Below are 17,031 nucleotides of genomic sequence, written 5' to 3'. Positions count from 1 at the left end.
TCATGCCTTTAATCCCAGCATTCTGGATCCAAAAAAAAAAAAAAAAAAAAAAAAAAAAAAAAAAAAAAAGCTTGGTAGATAAGAGCGCTTGCTGCCAAGCCTGGTGGCCTAAGTTCACTCATTCACTGGTTGCTACATGGTGGACAGAGTATCAACTCCTGTAGGCTGTGCTCTCACAAGCATATGTGTGTTGTGGCATGGGTGTCCGTACACACAGTAGATAAGTGGAATTTTAAAATAATAATAAAATGAAATGGAGGTTTGGGGAGGTGGGTCCGTGATATTTACTGTTCTTCCAAAAGACCTGACTTGGGTTCCCAGCCTCATTCAAAACCCTCTGTTTCTCCATTTCTGGGAGATCTGATCTACATCTTAGCCTCCAAGGGAACCAGGCATGTGCACACACACACACGAGAGATAACTAGCAAGCAATGGCACTCACCACCCAAGCCTGACTATCTGAGTTTGATTCCCAGAACCCATGGCAAAGTGGGAAGGAGAGAATCAACTCCACAGTTGTTCTCTGACCTCTGCATGTGTGCTGTGGTTCATGTGCACACGCACACACACACACTAAAAAAAAATTAATCTTTAAAAAAGAAGCCTTAAAGCCGGGTGGTGGTGGCGCATGCCTTTAATCCCAGCACTCGGGAGGCAGAGGCAGGCAGATTTCTGAGTTCGAGGCCAGCCAGGGCTACACAGAGAAACCCCGTCTCGAAAAAAAAAAAAAAAAAGAAGCCTTGTTAGCCTGTTAACCATAGTTCATATATAAGAGGAAATTCATGCTGGGCAGTGGTGGTGCATGCCTTTAATCCCAGCACTTGGGAAGCAGAGGCAGGCAGATTTCTGCGTTTGAGGCCAGCCTGGTCTACAGAGTGAGTTCCAGGACAGCCAGGGTTACACGGAGAAACCCTGTCTCGAAAAAGAAAAAATAAAAAATAAAAAAAGAAGTAGATGCAGTTTCTGAGATCCTCGGCATGTCTTAAAGGAAAGCCTGACGAGATGGCCCACACCTACAATTCCAGCACGTGGGAAACTGAGATGGAAAAATCACCATGAGTTTGAGGTCAGCCTGGGCTATATAGCAAGAGTGGAGTGCACACACAAACACACATGGACACATGGACACACATACACATGGACACAGACATGGATAAGAATGTGGTCGAAGTGAAAAGCACTGCTTACTACAAAAGCTGCTTAGGGCTCAGGAATAAGCCTGAGGAGATAAACAGACTGAGGGCAGCAAGAGGCAGGAGGGGGTCAGGGGTTCTGTCTGCACCTGCCAGCTCCAGGTGCACACAGTGTCTTCTACCCCACACCCACCCACAACACAGATCCCAAAGCATACGCATGTGAGTTTTTATCAACACATATGGCTTTACCACAAGTCTTTGTTCTCTCAAATACTTATTAATATCTCTCCATTCATTCCCCCAAGTCTTAATCAAACACCCACTGACTGCTGTGCACTGTACTCAGTGCAGAGACACAGACACGGCCTGCCCTTTACCAGACAAAGCACCTCTTTCTCAGCTGATCACACGCCGCGGGATCTACACACCACATCCACGCCTACCCGTGCCAACTGTCACACACAGTGGGTCAGATGCACGTACACATCTTTCTCAGCTCTGCCGACCCAAACATTTATTTAACTCTAGCACATCCACTCAACAAAGCCATTCCTCTCACCTACAAAAACTTCAACTTATCTGAACAATGGATGCTTTCAGAGAACGGATCAGCAGAGATGCCTCTGAGTGCAACTGATATACTTGGGCCTAATTCCACCGCGGAGAGACCATGCAGCAATTACTATAACCTCTTCATGGCTCAAATTTCCCCTCCCTTAAATCAGAAAGACAGTTAGTTCATTGTGAGTTTTGGGGTGGTATTTGTGTGTCTGTCTGTCTGTCTGTCTGTTGGCTTGTGTGTTTGAGACAGGGTTTCTCTGTGTAGCCCTGGCTGTCCTGGAACTCACTCTGTAGACCAGGCTAGCCTTGCACTCACAGATCTACCTGCCTCTGTCTCCCAAGTACTGGGATAAAGGCATGGACCACCACTGCCCAGCCCTCCTGTTTTCTTAGGAAGGTTAGATGAGGAAGGACCACAGGAACTGGATAATAAAGTTAAGGTTCTGGAAATTTTGCATAAGTTCCATGTCCTATCTCGGCCTCTCAGTGAAACACATGCGTGGGAACCTGCACGTGGCCACAGCCCCTCCCAGCTGTATTCTTGCCTCTCTGCCAGGTACCGGTCTCCAGTCGGTAAGAACGACAAAGACAACTCAAACAGACCCATTCACACATAGGCACCCAAACACACTGGCAGCCTCACGGGCCTCTGCACAGTTTCACAGTTTAGGGAGCGCCTGAGCTCCTTGGAGAAAAGGCGAGAAGGTGTCATGTTAATACACTCAGTTCCTAAAGATGCATCCCTGAACATAGCTCCACAAAATCCAAAACCCCCTCCTTAAATTTTCTGTTTGCTTGCCTTTTTGCTTTGAGACAGAGTCTCAAACAGCCCAGTCTGTCATCAAACTCACTAAATAGCTGAGGATGACCTTAAGCTCCTGATCTCCCTGCCTCCGCGCCTCAAGCGCTGAGAGTGTGCACGTGCACCAGCACACCTGCCTCCTTCCTCTCCCTCTGCCATGGCTACAAACACACGGTCGAACCGCTGAAGAGCAGCCTTCCCATAACAGGGCTACATCTGCAGACTCCTCCCCAGGCTGACTGGATGCACGCCCCCGCAGGGACACCATCCCCAGGGCCACACTAGTTTGAGGACAAACACTCCCTCAGAGACTCCACCTCTTTGAAGGTGCACACATGTACACGTACACACATGTATACACACACACACACACACACTTGCAAAGCAATCCCTGACTTGCAGAGATAGAAAAACAAGTGCTACCATATACACCTGCTGGGTAATGAGCTGCCACCTGAAATCAATGCAGAAAAATCTCTCCTCTGACCAGTCACACCAAAATAAAAGCAGCTATTTCCTTTGTCCCCTCTAAAGCACAGCCTAACTGCCCTCAATTCAACCTCCGTTCTTTCTCTTGCCTGTCAATGGGCTCAGTCATGCAATCTCTCTTACAAACTGGGGTGCTGGCAGAGTTCCCAACATCTTCCTTCCAAGTCCCCCATTCCATATTCTGTCCCACCTTCCAAGGTGTCAGCAAGGCTTACCCAGCCCTGTAATCTCCATCCCAAACCCAAACTGGAAAGCGCTTCCGAGTTGGAAACACAAGCCTCCCCTCCCAGTCTCAAACCTGGGAGAGACTGCCTGCCATGCAGGCCCAGTACCAAAATGTCAACTTTTAGTCAGGAGCCTCAGCCACCCTCCCATGGAACTCTGGAGATTCTGTGATAATCTCTCCGGCCCCATCCCTCTCTCCGCCCTCTGGTGTAGGTCCTCAAGCGGATTTCTGTTCAGGTCTCACAGATCAGTCCTTCTCACAAGACAGTGGCTAACCTCAGCAAACCCCAGTTCTTCAGAGGCCTCCTTCACTCAGATCCCTTCACCGCTAATCGAAAACCCCGCCCTCAAAGGCCAAACCCTGCCGCAGGCCACACAAGCTCCCACCCCAGGTACCGGTCCCTACTCTGTGACTCACAGGTCCTCCCACAGTCACGGCCTGCGCAGGCCCCACCCGCACGACCTGACCATCCATCCACTCACAGGCCCGGGACCTCTAGTCCCTTCTGGACCACACCGCACAAGCCCCCTAAAGGTCGTGCTAGCTCTCACCCTGGCCACGCCCAGGGCCACGCCCACACCATCCGCTGCGGGTTTACTCTTGAGCCGCATCCGTCCTCACGCACTTGTGCCAATTTACTAAAACCTAATCTGGGAACCTCCATGCAACCGTGGCGGGCTGAAGCGCGCTCTCCCTCGGCCTCCCGCCCCAGCACAGGCCAGTAGGCCCCGGCCCATGCACCCTTCCACCTCGCGACCGCGCCGAGGCTCACCTTCACTGCAGAACTTGCCGCCGAAGCCAGTGTGGCTGCAGTCGCAGCCCACCTCGCCGGGGGCTAGCACGGTGCAGAGACCGCCGTTGGCGCAGGGATTGCGCGCAGGCGCGCACAGGGGGTCAGCGGCAGCACCGCGCAGACCCTGGCTACCCAGCAGCGCCGGCGGCCGCTCGCCCAGCTTCAGGTTGGCCAGGAGGCCGCGGAAAGGCGGCTCGTACTTGACAGTGCTGAGCGTGAGCGCAGATAGGCGCACGTCGGGAGGGATGCCGCCCACGAACAGGTCGCTGGCCACCTGCATCTCGCGCCGCTTTGAGCGGACCTCGGCAGCGCGGGCTTCGCCGTCCACCGCCAGCGCCGTGCGCCGCGCGTCGCGGGTCAGCAGCACCATGTGCCAGCGGTCGTCGGCCACCGGTGTGTCCAGCTGCAGCGTGGCGGGCTCGGCGCAAGACAGCGTGAAGCGCAGCCGCAGGCGCCCGTCCACCAGCAGCAGCTCCAGGAAGTCGCAGTCGCCGCCGTCGTCCAGGTAGAGCAGCAGCGCGCGCGTGGCGTTGGTGCGCAGGCTGAAGCTGAGCTCGCCGGTGCTCGCCGCTCCCGCCCAGCGCGCGTAGCGAGCCCACTGCCCGGGGCCGCCGCCGAACTCCAAGCCACGGACGCCCGCCGCCAGCGCCAGCAGCAACAGCAGCGGCGGCAGCTGGGGTGGCGGTTGCCACCGACTCCCGAGCGCCATGCCTCTGGCGGCCCCGACGCCGCCCGGCCCCCGGCCCCGCTCAGGGTTCAGAGCCGCGGGCGCATGGGGCGGGGAGGGGGCCGGGCGCCCCTCGCGCGGAGCGGGGCTCCCTCGCCGATTCACACTGCCATGGACTCAGTCGCCGGGGCTCACGTGTCCACGTCCCGGGAAGGCAACGACGGCGGCTGCGGTGGTGGAGCCCCTCCCCCGCGGCGGGCTTGGATGGAAGGTGGGGGAGGGACGCCTGCAGGGAAACAGAGGAAAGGTTTAACCGAGGGTTCAGATTCAAGGGGTGTCGTCGGTGTCTGGCTCTCCATCTCAAATTAGCAGGTGACCACCTGTTTCCTTTTCGCACTTTCTGTTTTTTGGAGACAGTCTCATCTAGCCCAGGCTACACCCACACCCACACCCTCCTTATGTAGCGGGAAATGACCTGGAATTTCTGATATCCTCCCGCCTCCACCTTCTCTTTCATGTGCTGGAATTACAAGTCTGGTCCAGCTCCCTTGAGATTTCCAGATCGCCTTGACCCGCATAGGTGCTCCAAGAAAGAGATACCATCATTCTTGGATGTACTGGGGGGGGGGGCAACAGGTGCGGTGGTGTTCACTATGGGCATTATTGGTTTGAGGTGTGGACCAGTGGGAAAGTGACACGGTAGAGTCTATATGGAGAAGAAGCCCTTACTAAAATCCAAGGGTCAGGACCAAGGCCAGTTCCTCAAGGGGCGGGGCGGGGCGGGGCCGAGGCGCACTCCTCCCGCAGTTTTAACCCCAGCCACCTCTCTGAGCTGCCTAACCTCTGGGCCTGGCTCTCCCGCTTTCAGCCAGGGATCAGTCTCTCATCAGCTCTTGATGTTGGATAATGAAGTTGCTAAATAATTCATTGGGATTAATTAAATGCCAATTCGTCAATGGTACCACAGGGTTACCAGGCTGGGAAGGGGCGAGGGAGAAAAGTCAGCCAGGACCCAGGTATCTATCCACTGGAAAGCACAGACACCATTTTCCCTAAACCACACTAAGCCCTTTCTGGACTCCCAACCTTACTTAGTGGCCCACTGTCAACTGTGCAGTTTCCACTTGCCCAGGTCTTTCTGAAGCTAAGGGTGAGTCGCCCTCAACCTCCTCCCAGATTCAGTGACTGGGGTTCTCTTCAACACTTAGCTCTTCCAGGCCCCCCACCCAGGGCTGGGGGGAGCTACCAGGAGGCAGGCAGGTTCATTTGCATAAAATTGCCTTTCTGAAATGATTACCCTTGTAACGGGCTGTCAGAGAGCAATTTATACCCCACGACAGGGAGGGGAATTTGCATCTCGTTAAACTCCAAGTCGTAATTATTTATATCCAACAACCCTCCTGAATATTGCATTGATTTTATTTTGGGGAGGGAGGGTGGGAAGGAGGGAGAGATGGAGGTGATGAGAAGCCTGGGAAAGAAGCAGGGAGGGGCCGGAGTTTCAGAGGAGCCGGGGACAGGTGGAAGGAAAGAGAGGAAGGAGAGAAAGCACGTGAAGAGTGGTGGAGGTCGAAGAGTAATGGAGGGGAGAGGAGGGCTGGTGGGGAGAGAAGAAATAGAAGGTTGAAAAATTAAATTCCAAATTCAAATGGCATTTGTCAGGGCCCTGGATCCGGGCATTTTACAAATGTCGTTTAACTTGATCACTCAAAGAGTTCCATTACTCCTGTTCACCCTTGAGGGACCCAACAGAGAAGTCTAGGGACCTGGCCAAGGTCACACTGACACCCAACAGCATATTAGGCTTCAAATCCAAGTCTGTCCAACCCCGAATGCTCAAGATAGTGATGGAGAGCCAGGTCAGCCACAGGTGAGCGCGCGGCTTAGGGGACAGGAGGAGACCCAGAGAGCAGCCTGGGAGGAAGCTGAGCTATAAAAAGAAGCAGGCAGGGCTACACTGAAGAACCACATTCAGGGGGTACAGAGAGTGACAGGAAGGCAGGTGGCTGCAGTGACCAGCGGTCAGAAGAAAGGTGGGCAAGAGAGGGCTCTGAAGCCCTCGGGAGCAGCTAGGCAGACAATTGAAACACAGCTGCAAAGCCAGTCCCCTGTCTCAGCTCTTTCACTCCTGCCGCTGCTGCCTACCCAGAGTCCTACAGGATAAGATGGTGCTGGGAGAACCAAGGTACCCTGCCTCAGCACCCTAGTAGGGCTGCCCCTTCCCAGTCGGGGAGAAGGTAGCCAGGCCTGCAGCCCCCATCTCCCTGCAAACACTGTTGGTTATATATAGCGAGCCACTGCTTCTCCTCATTGGGTAATGGAGATAATTAGCATGCGCGGGCTAATTAGCCAATCAAATTAAATGCAGCACCTGCTCCCAGCCTGATTGACGCCCTCACCCCCCCACACACACACACACACACGCACCTCCAGCCCAGGGCAGGGGCAAGAGACCCTGAAGCTGGAGAACAGAAAAAGCCAAAGCTCCCATTCTCCAGAAGGGGCAGCCAGAGACCACCCCCCAGCAGAGGCCCAGCCCTGGTGTCCAAAAGAGTGACCATCCCCACCTCGTCTCCCCCCCTCCTCTTCCCAGGTCTCAGTCTCAGTCTGGCCCAGCCTTGCCTCTGTCTGCCTCTTTCCTAGCCCCCACCCCCCACCTCCGGACACTATTTTGGGGAGAGAATTAATTAGCTATTGATTTCCACTGGTGGAAGGAATGAGATTGTGTGCTGTTGTCCACTCACAAACCCCCAGCTTGGGGGAGGGGTGCCTTTCCTCTGCCCCACCCCCACCCCAGTCCCCTGTCATGCTCACAACCTGGAGACTCAGCCCTCTAGGCCGTAGAAGAGGAAAAAGCCTAAGGAAGGTGTCTTGTTCTGTCTGTCCAGTCAAGAAGTTGAAGGAGGGTGGATGGATAGAGTAGGGGAAGGTGGGGAGGAGTCCAGAGGCTACCAGCTAGGGGCTTGGGTCCTAAGAGCCAAAGACGGGTTATCTGGTTGCGGGGCAGGGTGCAGAAGGGTTGAGAGTCCAGAAAGCTTGACTCCAGTTAGTCTGCATAGAAAGAGACTAGAGAACGGCCAGGTGCAAGCACCTGGCTGTAGGCGGCTGTTAGGGGCAGAGGCTGGGTTTGTGCAGGACCTCTAGGGAGAGTGTCCTAGGGGCTGTCTTGCAGACCCTCCATGCTCATTCTCCTCACAGTTCTGCACTAGAAGCCTCCAGACTGTGCACCAGGGTCAAGCAAAAGGAAGCCCAGCCCTCCTAGAGTCCCCTCCCTGGGGACCCGGGGACCCCTGGGACAGCTTCCGGCTTGCTATGAGGCAGAAACAGCCCTGAGAGAGCAAAGCAGACACCTGGGTCCTTTCCATGCCACCTCACCCCACAGTGTCAGGGGCACCAGCTGCTCTTGGCTCCCCCCTGCAGCCTTTCCTTCAGTGGGACCAGGCTTTTGCTGGCTCTACCTCCATATGCCTCTACTTCTAGTGTCCAGGGGTTCCTAGCTAGGACAGTCTTCCTCTGGCCTCAGCGACAACCCAGGATCCAGAGATCTACTCCACTGCCTTGCCCAACGACATCAAGGTAAAAGCGTGAAGGGAGTTGTGCAAGGCAAGGCCCCTCTCCTGGGCTTTGTACCCTCAGTATCCAGGCACTGTCTCCACAAGACCCATGCTTTTTCTCCAATGCAGGGACACTGGCCAAAATAGCCCCTGGGGGCTTTTGCCTGTTACAGATATCAATGCAGTCCACCCTGCCAATACCTTCTGGCCATAGGCCACTGGTCCTCTGGGGAGTTGACCTTTCCCACGGCATCACAAGATTCAGCACCCTGCCATCACCCCAGCACCCCTACCCACAGATAGTCTCAGGCAAGTGGTGTGGTGCAGGGGGAGCTGGGGCAGGGTGATTGGCCACATTCCCTCATCCTGAAGGCCCACACAGCTTCCCCCATCCTCTCAGAGCCAGGCCTGCTCCGTTGCAGCATGTGAACTGCAACTCTTTTGTGCTCCTTGCTCTGTGAGTTGCCAGGCTGGACCCTCAGGTGTCACCCTGTGCCTCTCCTGGCCCTAAGAAGGAGTGTCATCACCCACGTTCACAGACCAAACAAAGGTGAGGGCAGGGTCTCCAGCACAGAGGTTGAGTCACTGGCCCCAGACTCGATGGCATTCTTCAATGTTGTATTGCCCACAGGCCACCAGGCAGTACCTGAGGCCCCCCAAGCCCATCTGCCTTTATTCTGGCCTTCACCGTGGACAGACTCCAAACCCACCTCAAGACTATACCATTTGTGGAGTTCAGTCCATCTTTTCCCTAACGTAACACAGAGACTGGGCTGGAAATATGGCTCAGCACTTAAGAGAGGGGCAAAGAGTGTCCAGTGTTGACACAGAAGAGTAAGACTAGAGCAGAGTTCACTAGCTCCTTACTCTAAATACTCCCACTGGGCCTGCTGGTCCTGACCAACTGGACTCTCCTGACCGGGCTCCTTAATTCCCAGTGCGGACCGAGCAAAACAGATACCAATTCCATGCCCATCCTGGCCAGCAGCCCCCCCCCCAGCGTCCATTCAGCTGGCTCTCTGGCCGGGCCCCCACATACACGCATGCATGCATACGCACACGCGCACACACACCTCCAGCCTCGCGAATGCCAGCCTCTCTCTGGTTCTCCTCTCTTCATGCCAGCTGGGAGAGAGAGAGACAGCAGGGGCCTCCCCCGGGCGCCACGGAGGAAGAGCTGGGTTTACACACATTCTGGTGGTCCCAGAAGGCAGCCCACGGACAGGTGGGAGAAGTGCGTGTTTTGAGAGGGAAGAATTTGGCTCAAGCTCTACAGAAATTTGCCAGAGGTCCCAGCCACGCAACATTGGAATAGGCCACCTCAGAGGGTGTGGGGAATGAGTTCCCCGTCTGTGGAGGTGTACAAGCTGAGGAGGGATGACAGCTATTCAGAGACTCCAGGCGTAGGAAGGGGGTGGCTCTTGAGTCATAACAAGGGGACATCAGACAGTGTGGCCCAACATACCCTTGGGTTCATAATGGTTTCTAAGGACAGTTTTCCCACTAAAGCCCCAGGCAAGACTAACAGCATCCACAGGCCACAAACAGTTCTTACTTTCTTTCTTACTCTCCTTTCTAACCATGATGACCTAGGGAAGACAGGAGAGGACCCAGACAGACAGACAGACAGACAAGCTACAGTCTCAAAACAGGCCAGAGTGTGCATGGTTAGAGCCAGGAGCCTAGCTTCTAATGCCAGCTATACCTCCATCAACCTGCGTGACCTTTGGCAAGTTACTTAGCCTCTCTGAGCTCCTATTTCTTTCAGAATAATAAAAGTATTGTCACCATCAGGAAATGTGTAAGAGTGCAGTGTGGCTGAGATTTCTGAAGTGTGGGGAAGTATGTGTTGTGTTAATGATTACTTCCAGAACCTCTCAGCCTTTTACAGCTCGAAGCATTGCATGTGTCTGGTGTTTACTTTGACCCTTGCCAGGGCCTTAAAGAACTCCCCTGACAAGGTCCAAAGGGGATCTTAGTGAGCTTCCCTTTTACAAGAGATGGGGCCACACAGAGTGGCACTGCCTAGCGACAGAGCTGGGACAGCCTCCGGTTTGATTCTACCTTTGCCTCTGGGCCCTTCTCCATCCTCTTGAACATCTCATCTTGCTTAGGAAGAAGGGAGAAAGGGTGAAGAGACCTGAGGCCAAGTGAGCATGGAATGCAAAGTGGTACCTGTGTCCCTGGAGACAAACGGCAAGGGACAGAGGACAAGAGAGGCAGCTGGGAGTGCATGCATGGCGAGGCTGCTGACACGTGGGTAGAGCTGTGTGGTAGTTGGGCTAGGGACTGAGGTGCAGTGAATGGCTTAGTAGACCAGGGGCTGGAACACAAGTATATGGAACCCTGGGGTGAGCAGTGGGAGGGGCGAGCACAGACGTCATCCCTATGCCATGCAGAGCTGTGACACACAGACTTTTACAAGTACACCCCAGTGATGCAGAAGGGACAGATGGCTTCCAGGGGTGGCCTCGTGAGTAAGCCTGAAGTGGTTAGATGCTCTTGAAGGTGTCTGACAGGTGTGTGCATGCATGTGTAGAAAAGGATGTACTAATGATTAAAAAAAAAAAAAAATTACCTGCTGCTGGGCCAGTGGGGCCAGTGGGATGGCTCAAGGAGTTGCCAAGCCTAAGTTCGATACTCAGTATTTACATGATAGAAATAGAAAACCAAGCCCTGCAGGCTGTCCTCTGACCCCTACATAGGTGCCATGATGCGCATACACACAAAAAGGAATAAATGAATGTAAAAACTATTTGAACACCTATCGCTGACTAGGAACTTTCCAAGGGCCTGAAAAATACACCAGATTGAAAAGTTCACTGTCAGGAACACAGTCGGTGCCTACTAAATACAACTGTGGCTACTATGATTATGGTCATCAAAAATCCTCTCAGCCAATCCCTGAGACATGCCTCAGTCATGCGGATGGAAACATACCCCTTTTACAGATAAGGAAAACGAGGATCACTAGTGAGCAAGGAAGGCATGGGTCATGAAGCCTCCCCCTCCTCCACCCACACTGAACAGTGGCAGTGGCAGAAAACGACAGCGGGGTGTGCATTATTACTGAATGAATCTCAGCGAGTGCACAGGCCTGTGAGTGTGGAAGCAGCCAGGACAGAACTACACCAACAGATGGAACCACAAGGGGTGGGTGGTGTGTGAGGACACACTTCTGGGAGTCCCCGTGGGGGCTGAGCGGGAGCTTGAATCAAAGGGACGGACATTATGTCTCCAGTGTCAGGCAGGCAGAGAGCCTTGTGTGGAGGACAAATGCTGGGGCTGAACGGCAGGTTCTGCAGAAGGCAGGCCAAGCTGGCCTGCAGTGACTGTGGTCACCATCAGGTAGGAGTAGGTTTAAAAGCTTTCTAGAAGTCCATTAATGACAAGAAAGTGACAGAGAAGGAACTTAGGTGGGAGTCGTGAGGTTTGGGTCAAGGCAGAGAAGATGTGCCCACCTTGTGCCCTAGTGCGCACACACACAGACCCGCAGCACAATGCTTAAGACCCAGACTGGCATGCGGTGCGTGTGATATGGCAGGCAGGGGTTGGTGTGTCTGGGAAAGTGTGTAGGCGTGGGCGTGTGTGCCCAGGAGAGGAAGCAGTGCGTGCCAGGAGGGCAGGTGGGCCTGAGTTCATGAACAGTGGCAGACGCTGTGCATCTCTGAGGGGAAGGGCTGTCAGGCAATGCTTTGTCAGGAGACCCCGGGGCACTCAGGGGCTCTATGCGTGCTGTGAGCTCAAGTAGGGCTCCTGGGGGAGGTCCCTGAGGCAGGCAGGAGGTGGCAGTGTCTCTGGGCGGGGAGCGTGGGCGGTTTGCTGCCAGGGCGTTGTATTGTATACGCAGGTGTGTGCGCCTTGTGTAGGTGTATGTCTGGGCGAGTGCCACCAAGTGTGTGGATCAGTGTCGGGATGTCTGTGTCACTGGCAAGGGTGGATGGAACAGAACAGAAAAGACGGAGCCTGGAGAGACACGGAGGTCCCCGGTGGCTATTCTAGAGCCCTGTCCCTTCCTCTCAGGAGCAGCTGTCATGTGGATTCAGCCAAGGAGCAGCTCCCCAGCAGCCACTGCTAGCTGATCAGTCCCGCCCACCCCTGTGCGGCTGAGGATGGACTGAGTCTGAGCACACTTCCCTTAGCAAAGGTAAGGGGCCTCCCAGCCAGACCCTACTCCCCGCTGCTACAGACGGAAGTTGCTCTGGCTCTGACATTATCTATCCCTGAGCCATCCCCAGGTTTGGGGTAGCAAGCTGGGACCTGAGTAGCTGAAGCACCTACAAAGCCGAGGGCCCTCCATGTAGTTAACTGACTAGCCGACCTCCCCTCCTCTCTTTTTCCTCCCTGCTCACTTCTCTCTCTTTTTCCAGCAGAAAACAGGGGATGTAAAGCTCTCCCCCAGAAGGAACGCCCAGACACTGAGAAGGTGGACGAGAGGGAGGATCAGGAATGACTAGAAGGTCCTTGTCTACCCCACCCACCCACAATATGTGCAAAGGACGAGGGTGCCCGAAAGCCGGAAGTAGTCAAGGGGGCTGGAGACCCAAGACCCACCCCCTCAGATTTTCTTGAGCACTGTGGAGCTGGGCACCCTTTCACTGTGGAGCACCAAGAAACTACCCCTCCCATCCCTGCCGGTTCATGAAGGCCCTGGATGCCTCCTAGGACTCAAGAGGGGGTGATGGCAAAGGTGACTGGAACAACCCAATAGCCCCCACAAATCCAATTTCACCTCCAGGAGCCCACCCAGGGTCCTTGTGGTCATATCCCCATCCCAAAGAACCCAGGCAGACTGCTCCTCCCTCTGGGGGAGAAGGCTTGGGCGTGAGAAATGGTCCCCACCTCTTTGGGGTGGAGGGATTAAACCCAGAAGATTCCTCTACCCTTCCAGTACTCTGTGACCAGAACCCCATCGCTGCCTTCAAGTATATTCTCACCCAAGCAGAGTCTCCTCTGACTGGTTTCCCTCTCTGTCGCCCCCAGCTTTCCCCAGCAAGCTTCTCTCCTCTCCCTCAGGCCCCCCATCTTGTCCAGTTCTTCCCCGTCACAGACTCATCTATGCCTTGAGCATCCTGGCACCTTCCCCTCTGCTCCCTCCTGATAACCTCCTCTCCCCTTGGCTCCCATCCCCCAGTAGTCTTTTCTTCATGGTTGCCCCCAGACCTCCCTCTCCACTTCCCAAACCTCTCTCCAGCCTGCCTCCTCTCCCACTAAGACCAGTGTTTCTCCCCTGCAGACCCTTCAGACCACAACAGCTCGCAGCTTCTCTGGTCCATCACCGCTTCCAGCTGCCAGGACCAGCATAGACTGGGACCTCCCCCCACCCCCATTTCAGAGCCCTTCTCACAGCCCTATGGATGCCCCTCCTTCAGACCCTCTTCCCCCATCGACCCTCCCTCACCACCTTGCATTCTCCCCAGCTCAGGGCCAATGCCCCTTCCACAGGGAGTCCCCCAGCCTCCCCCAGCGTCTTCGTCTCCTCGCTGTCACCCAGCCAGCCCTCTCTTCTCGGCGCTCCCGCCCCCCAATCCGTCCTTTCTGCATCCGCCGCCCCCTCCGACCCGCTCCCCTCCCCCGATTGGCTCCCGCCCCCCACCCGTCTCCGCCGCAGCCCCCCCCCATACCTGGTTCTAGGGGCGCCAGGAGCTGAAGGGTGGGGATCCGAGCCTCGAGACCGCTGGGTCTACGGCAGGTAACAGATCCGGGGCCAGCGATATCGGCCGCCTCGCGCCTCCTGGTCCCCGCCGCGTCCCCGCCCGCCCCGCCGCGGTGCCGCTCCGAAGAGGATGCTCTGAGAGTCAGGGCGGCTGCTCCCGCCGCCGCATCCCTGCAACACCGACTGACGGCAGCATCAGCACCAGGACCCGCCCCCCAAGCACACGCATTGGACCACGCAACACTGACGGACGAGCGGCACGGCCAATGCGAAGGTGCAGAAGCCGCTAGTCCCGCGGCTTCATGACCCGCCTCCCTCCTCCGCGAGGACCCAGGCGTCCCGGCCCCAGGGCATCCGAGCCCTTTCCCACCTCTCAGGACCTTTGCCCGGACGTCCAGGCCTCTTAACCCAGCAGGTGCTCTCCCCGGGCTCGGGGTCTTGGGGATCCAGGTACCCTAGCTCCCTCCCCTTAGTTGGGTTGTTGGATCCCACACCCACCCGCCCCTGCCGGCGGGTCCCGAAGATAGTGCCCAGGGCTGGGACAAACCAAAGGAGAGGACTGAACCCCGACTTGAGGCACCGAGAGAGCAGGACCCGAGCAGGGCCTGGGCCACAGCGCCCTCTGCTGGCGGCGGCAGGGGGCTGGCCTGGGCTACCCGAAGCCAAGGAAGCCTCTCCCACCCCAGGACTGCTAGTGGCTTTTCCAGTCGCTCGCAGAAAGCCTACCAATCACTGTCTCTGTATCTTCTAGCTGGAAGCCTCCGGAACTGAAGAGCTAGGGGCTTTGCTGAGATAAGGACGAAGCTTGGGGGTGGCGAGATGCTAAGCAAGAGACAGAACAGACCCGAGGGTGTGGGGTTTCCCAGACCAGACTCATGGGAATCCCAGAGTTTGGAACCAGCTTCCCACCCCTGTAGAAGGCTGGGCTGGGGTAGGAAAAGGCTAGTGGCGGGGTGTAAGCTACCCACTCCCCGTGACTGAATACAAGTCTAGTAGAATCTTCCCTTCGAGCTCCTACCCTTAGCTGTGAGTTTCAGAATGTGGTCCTGGGGTGCAAGTCTTCTGCAGTAAGAATGTCTGCATCGCCGCGTTTGTGTCAGAGTGTGAGGGGGGAACACCCCTCTTCTTTTACTCCACCGAGAAAAGGTAAATCCGGCGCCTAGGTGTGTATACCATTAGCTAAGTTGGACACAGGGAGGGCTTCTCAATGAGGCAGTGTGCGGGCGTGGGTGTGGCCGTGGGTGTGTGGCAGACCATCTTGCCAGTTCTCGACAGGCCCCTGATTTCTGTTACAGGGCCTGTGATCTGCACAGCTGGTAGCAGTTGGCATTTCCTTAGCCAGAGGCAATATGCAAGAACACACGTCCAACCACTAATGTATGCAACCACACATGGGGGCACACAGCCATGCACACCTATCCGTGTGTGCCCAGCATTTCCAAGAGACACAAAGGGACACTGCAGAGATGCCCCACCATGGTAAGTCACCACAGGGGGGAAAAAAACACACACACTCGCTCAAGAACCTGCCTACTCGTGCACACACAGTTACCTGCACAATCAAGGGCAAACACACACCCAAGGGACTCACAAGGGACCTGCCCATGGAGTCTCCCTGGCCGTTGGAAGGTGCTTTACAGAGCAGTCAATTCCTGAGTTAATGAATGTGGACACTCCCCCCACACCCCTCTTTAGAGAGGACCTCCTTTGATAGCCTGTAAGGTGTACAGGAAAAGGACCTAACTGCAAAGGGTATTTCCTAGGCAGTGGAAAGGGAGATTCCTGAGCAAGGTCCCAGACTTGGGGCCTACTCTGACCTTGGAGAGACCCTCAGGCTGCCTTGCCCCCACCACCACATCCCCCACACCCCCTACACCCCCGGCCACCAAGGCCAGTTAGAGGCGGCAGAACAAGAACTGCTGAGTCAGGGCCTCTCTGACCCACCCCCACCCCCACCCCAGCCCACTGCCCCACCCATCCTCTGCTGTTCCTCTGCCTGCAGGCCCTACACTCACACATTCACACACCAAAATGCAGAGGGACAGACAGGCAGGAGCAGTGACCCGGTGACAAGGCTCAAACCCCAGGAGTCTGAGTGGGGAGGGAGGCAAGGGTGAACACCGCTCTCCTGTCCCTACCTTCAGCTTTTCCCATCAAGGGCAGGAAAGGTCGCTGGAGTCTGCTACACCTCCCTGTCCCTCTCCTCTACAAGGAAGGTCCGAGATTCAGATCCCTCATGGCAGCTGGGCCCCACCACTTCAAAACATACTCCTCAAATACACAGGCTCACACCCAATGTGGCATTGGTGGGCAGCATAAAGCAGACACCCTTCTAGGCAGGTACTCAAGCCAACAGGAACATATAGGGAGGGAAACCCTGGCAAATGCAGGTGCAGGTCCCACACGTATATGCTCAGGCACACACCATGTGAGGGCCAGACACTCGATTCTGACACATTTGAATGACATGGAAAGGCAGATACAGGTCACAACCCAGATGAGGCAGAGCTGAACACCGGGCAACACCACACACTGGGAAGAGGCCAAGGAGGGGCTGGGGGTGGGCCGGGGAGCCGACCAGGCTGCAGGGATGGAGGCAGCGGGAGGCAGGCTGGCAGAGCAGGAGCGAGCTGCTCTTCACAACACAATCGCCGTCTGTTGTTATAGCAACTCAGCCCCCAAATCGTGAAACGGATATTACAGCCTCAAGAGGGGGAAGGGTAGGAGGGGGCTGAGGACAGAAGGAGGGGCAGTGTAGGGGACTCAATAAGGGACAGGGCTGGAGCTGATCATTGCGACAGGGCAGGGGAATGGGGGAGCCCCAAATTAGGACTAGAAGACTGGGGGATTGAAGTCAAAAAGGTAGAGACAGGCAGGAATTGGAGGCCACCGCCAGGTCTGCAGAATAGAGTGATGTACAGATAGGGATTTGGGGGGATTTAGGGTGCTCCTTCTCAACCCCCAGAACAACCCAACAGCTGCTGTAAGGCACCCTACAGTGTGCAAGTCTGGGGATATAGCTCCCATTCTCAGCATTGCTATCTGGTACCTCCTGACCTTAGGGACATCTGGGTCAGGCTCTAGATCCTTTAGAAAACTCCCATAGACCACCCTCCTCTCCCAAAGCAGTCTTAGAAATAGCCTTGG

At 55.6% G+C, this 17,031-nt stretch overlaps 1 protein-coding gene across 23 annotated transcripts in view; it reads right to left on the bottom strand.

The window, feature by feature from the left end:
• Nrxn2 (neurexin 2) overlaps positions 1–14,060 on the bottom strand; it is a 114,816-nt gene extending 100,756 nt beyond the window's left edge. For 15 of the 23 annotated variants that reach the window (XM_029544900.1, XM_029545217.1, XM_021208125.2 and 12 more), the window contains exons 1-2: positions 13,853–14,050; positions 3,987–4,960 (exon numbers count right to left, since the gene is read on the bottom strand). In XM_029544900.1, coding sequence (XP_029400760.1) covers positions 3,987–4,716 — 730 coding nt within the window. In that variant the 5' untranslated portion in view covers positions 4,717–4,960; positions 13,853–14,050. Of the gene's footprint in view, positions 1–3,986; positions 4,961–13,852 lie in introns of all 23 variants that reach the window. The other 8 variants (XM_029545377.1, XM_029545475.1, XM_029545527.1 and 5 more) reach the window with 2 other exon arrangements.
• Between the last annotated feature and the right edge of the window lie 2,971 nt (positions 14,061–17,031).

The sequence above is a fragment of the Mus pahari genome, chromosome 1 (genome assembly GCF_900095145.1).
Source record: "Mus pahari chromosome 1, PAHARI_EIJ_v1.1, whole genome shotgun sequence".
Lineage (NCBI taxonomy): Eukaryota > Metazoa > Chordata > Mammalia > Rodentia > Muridae > Mus > Mus pahari.
This window is presented reverse-complemented; position numbering and strand designations above follow the sequence as displayed.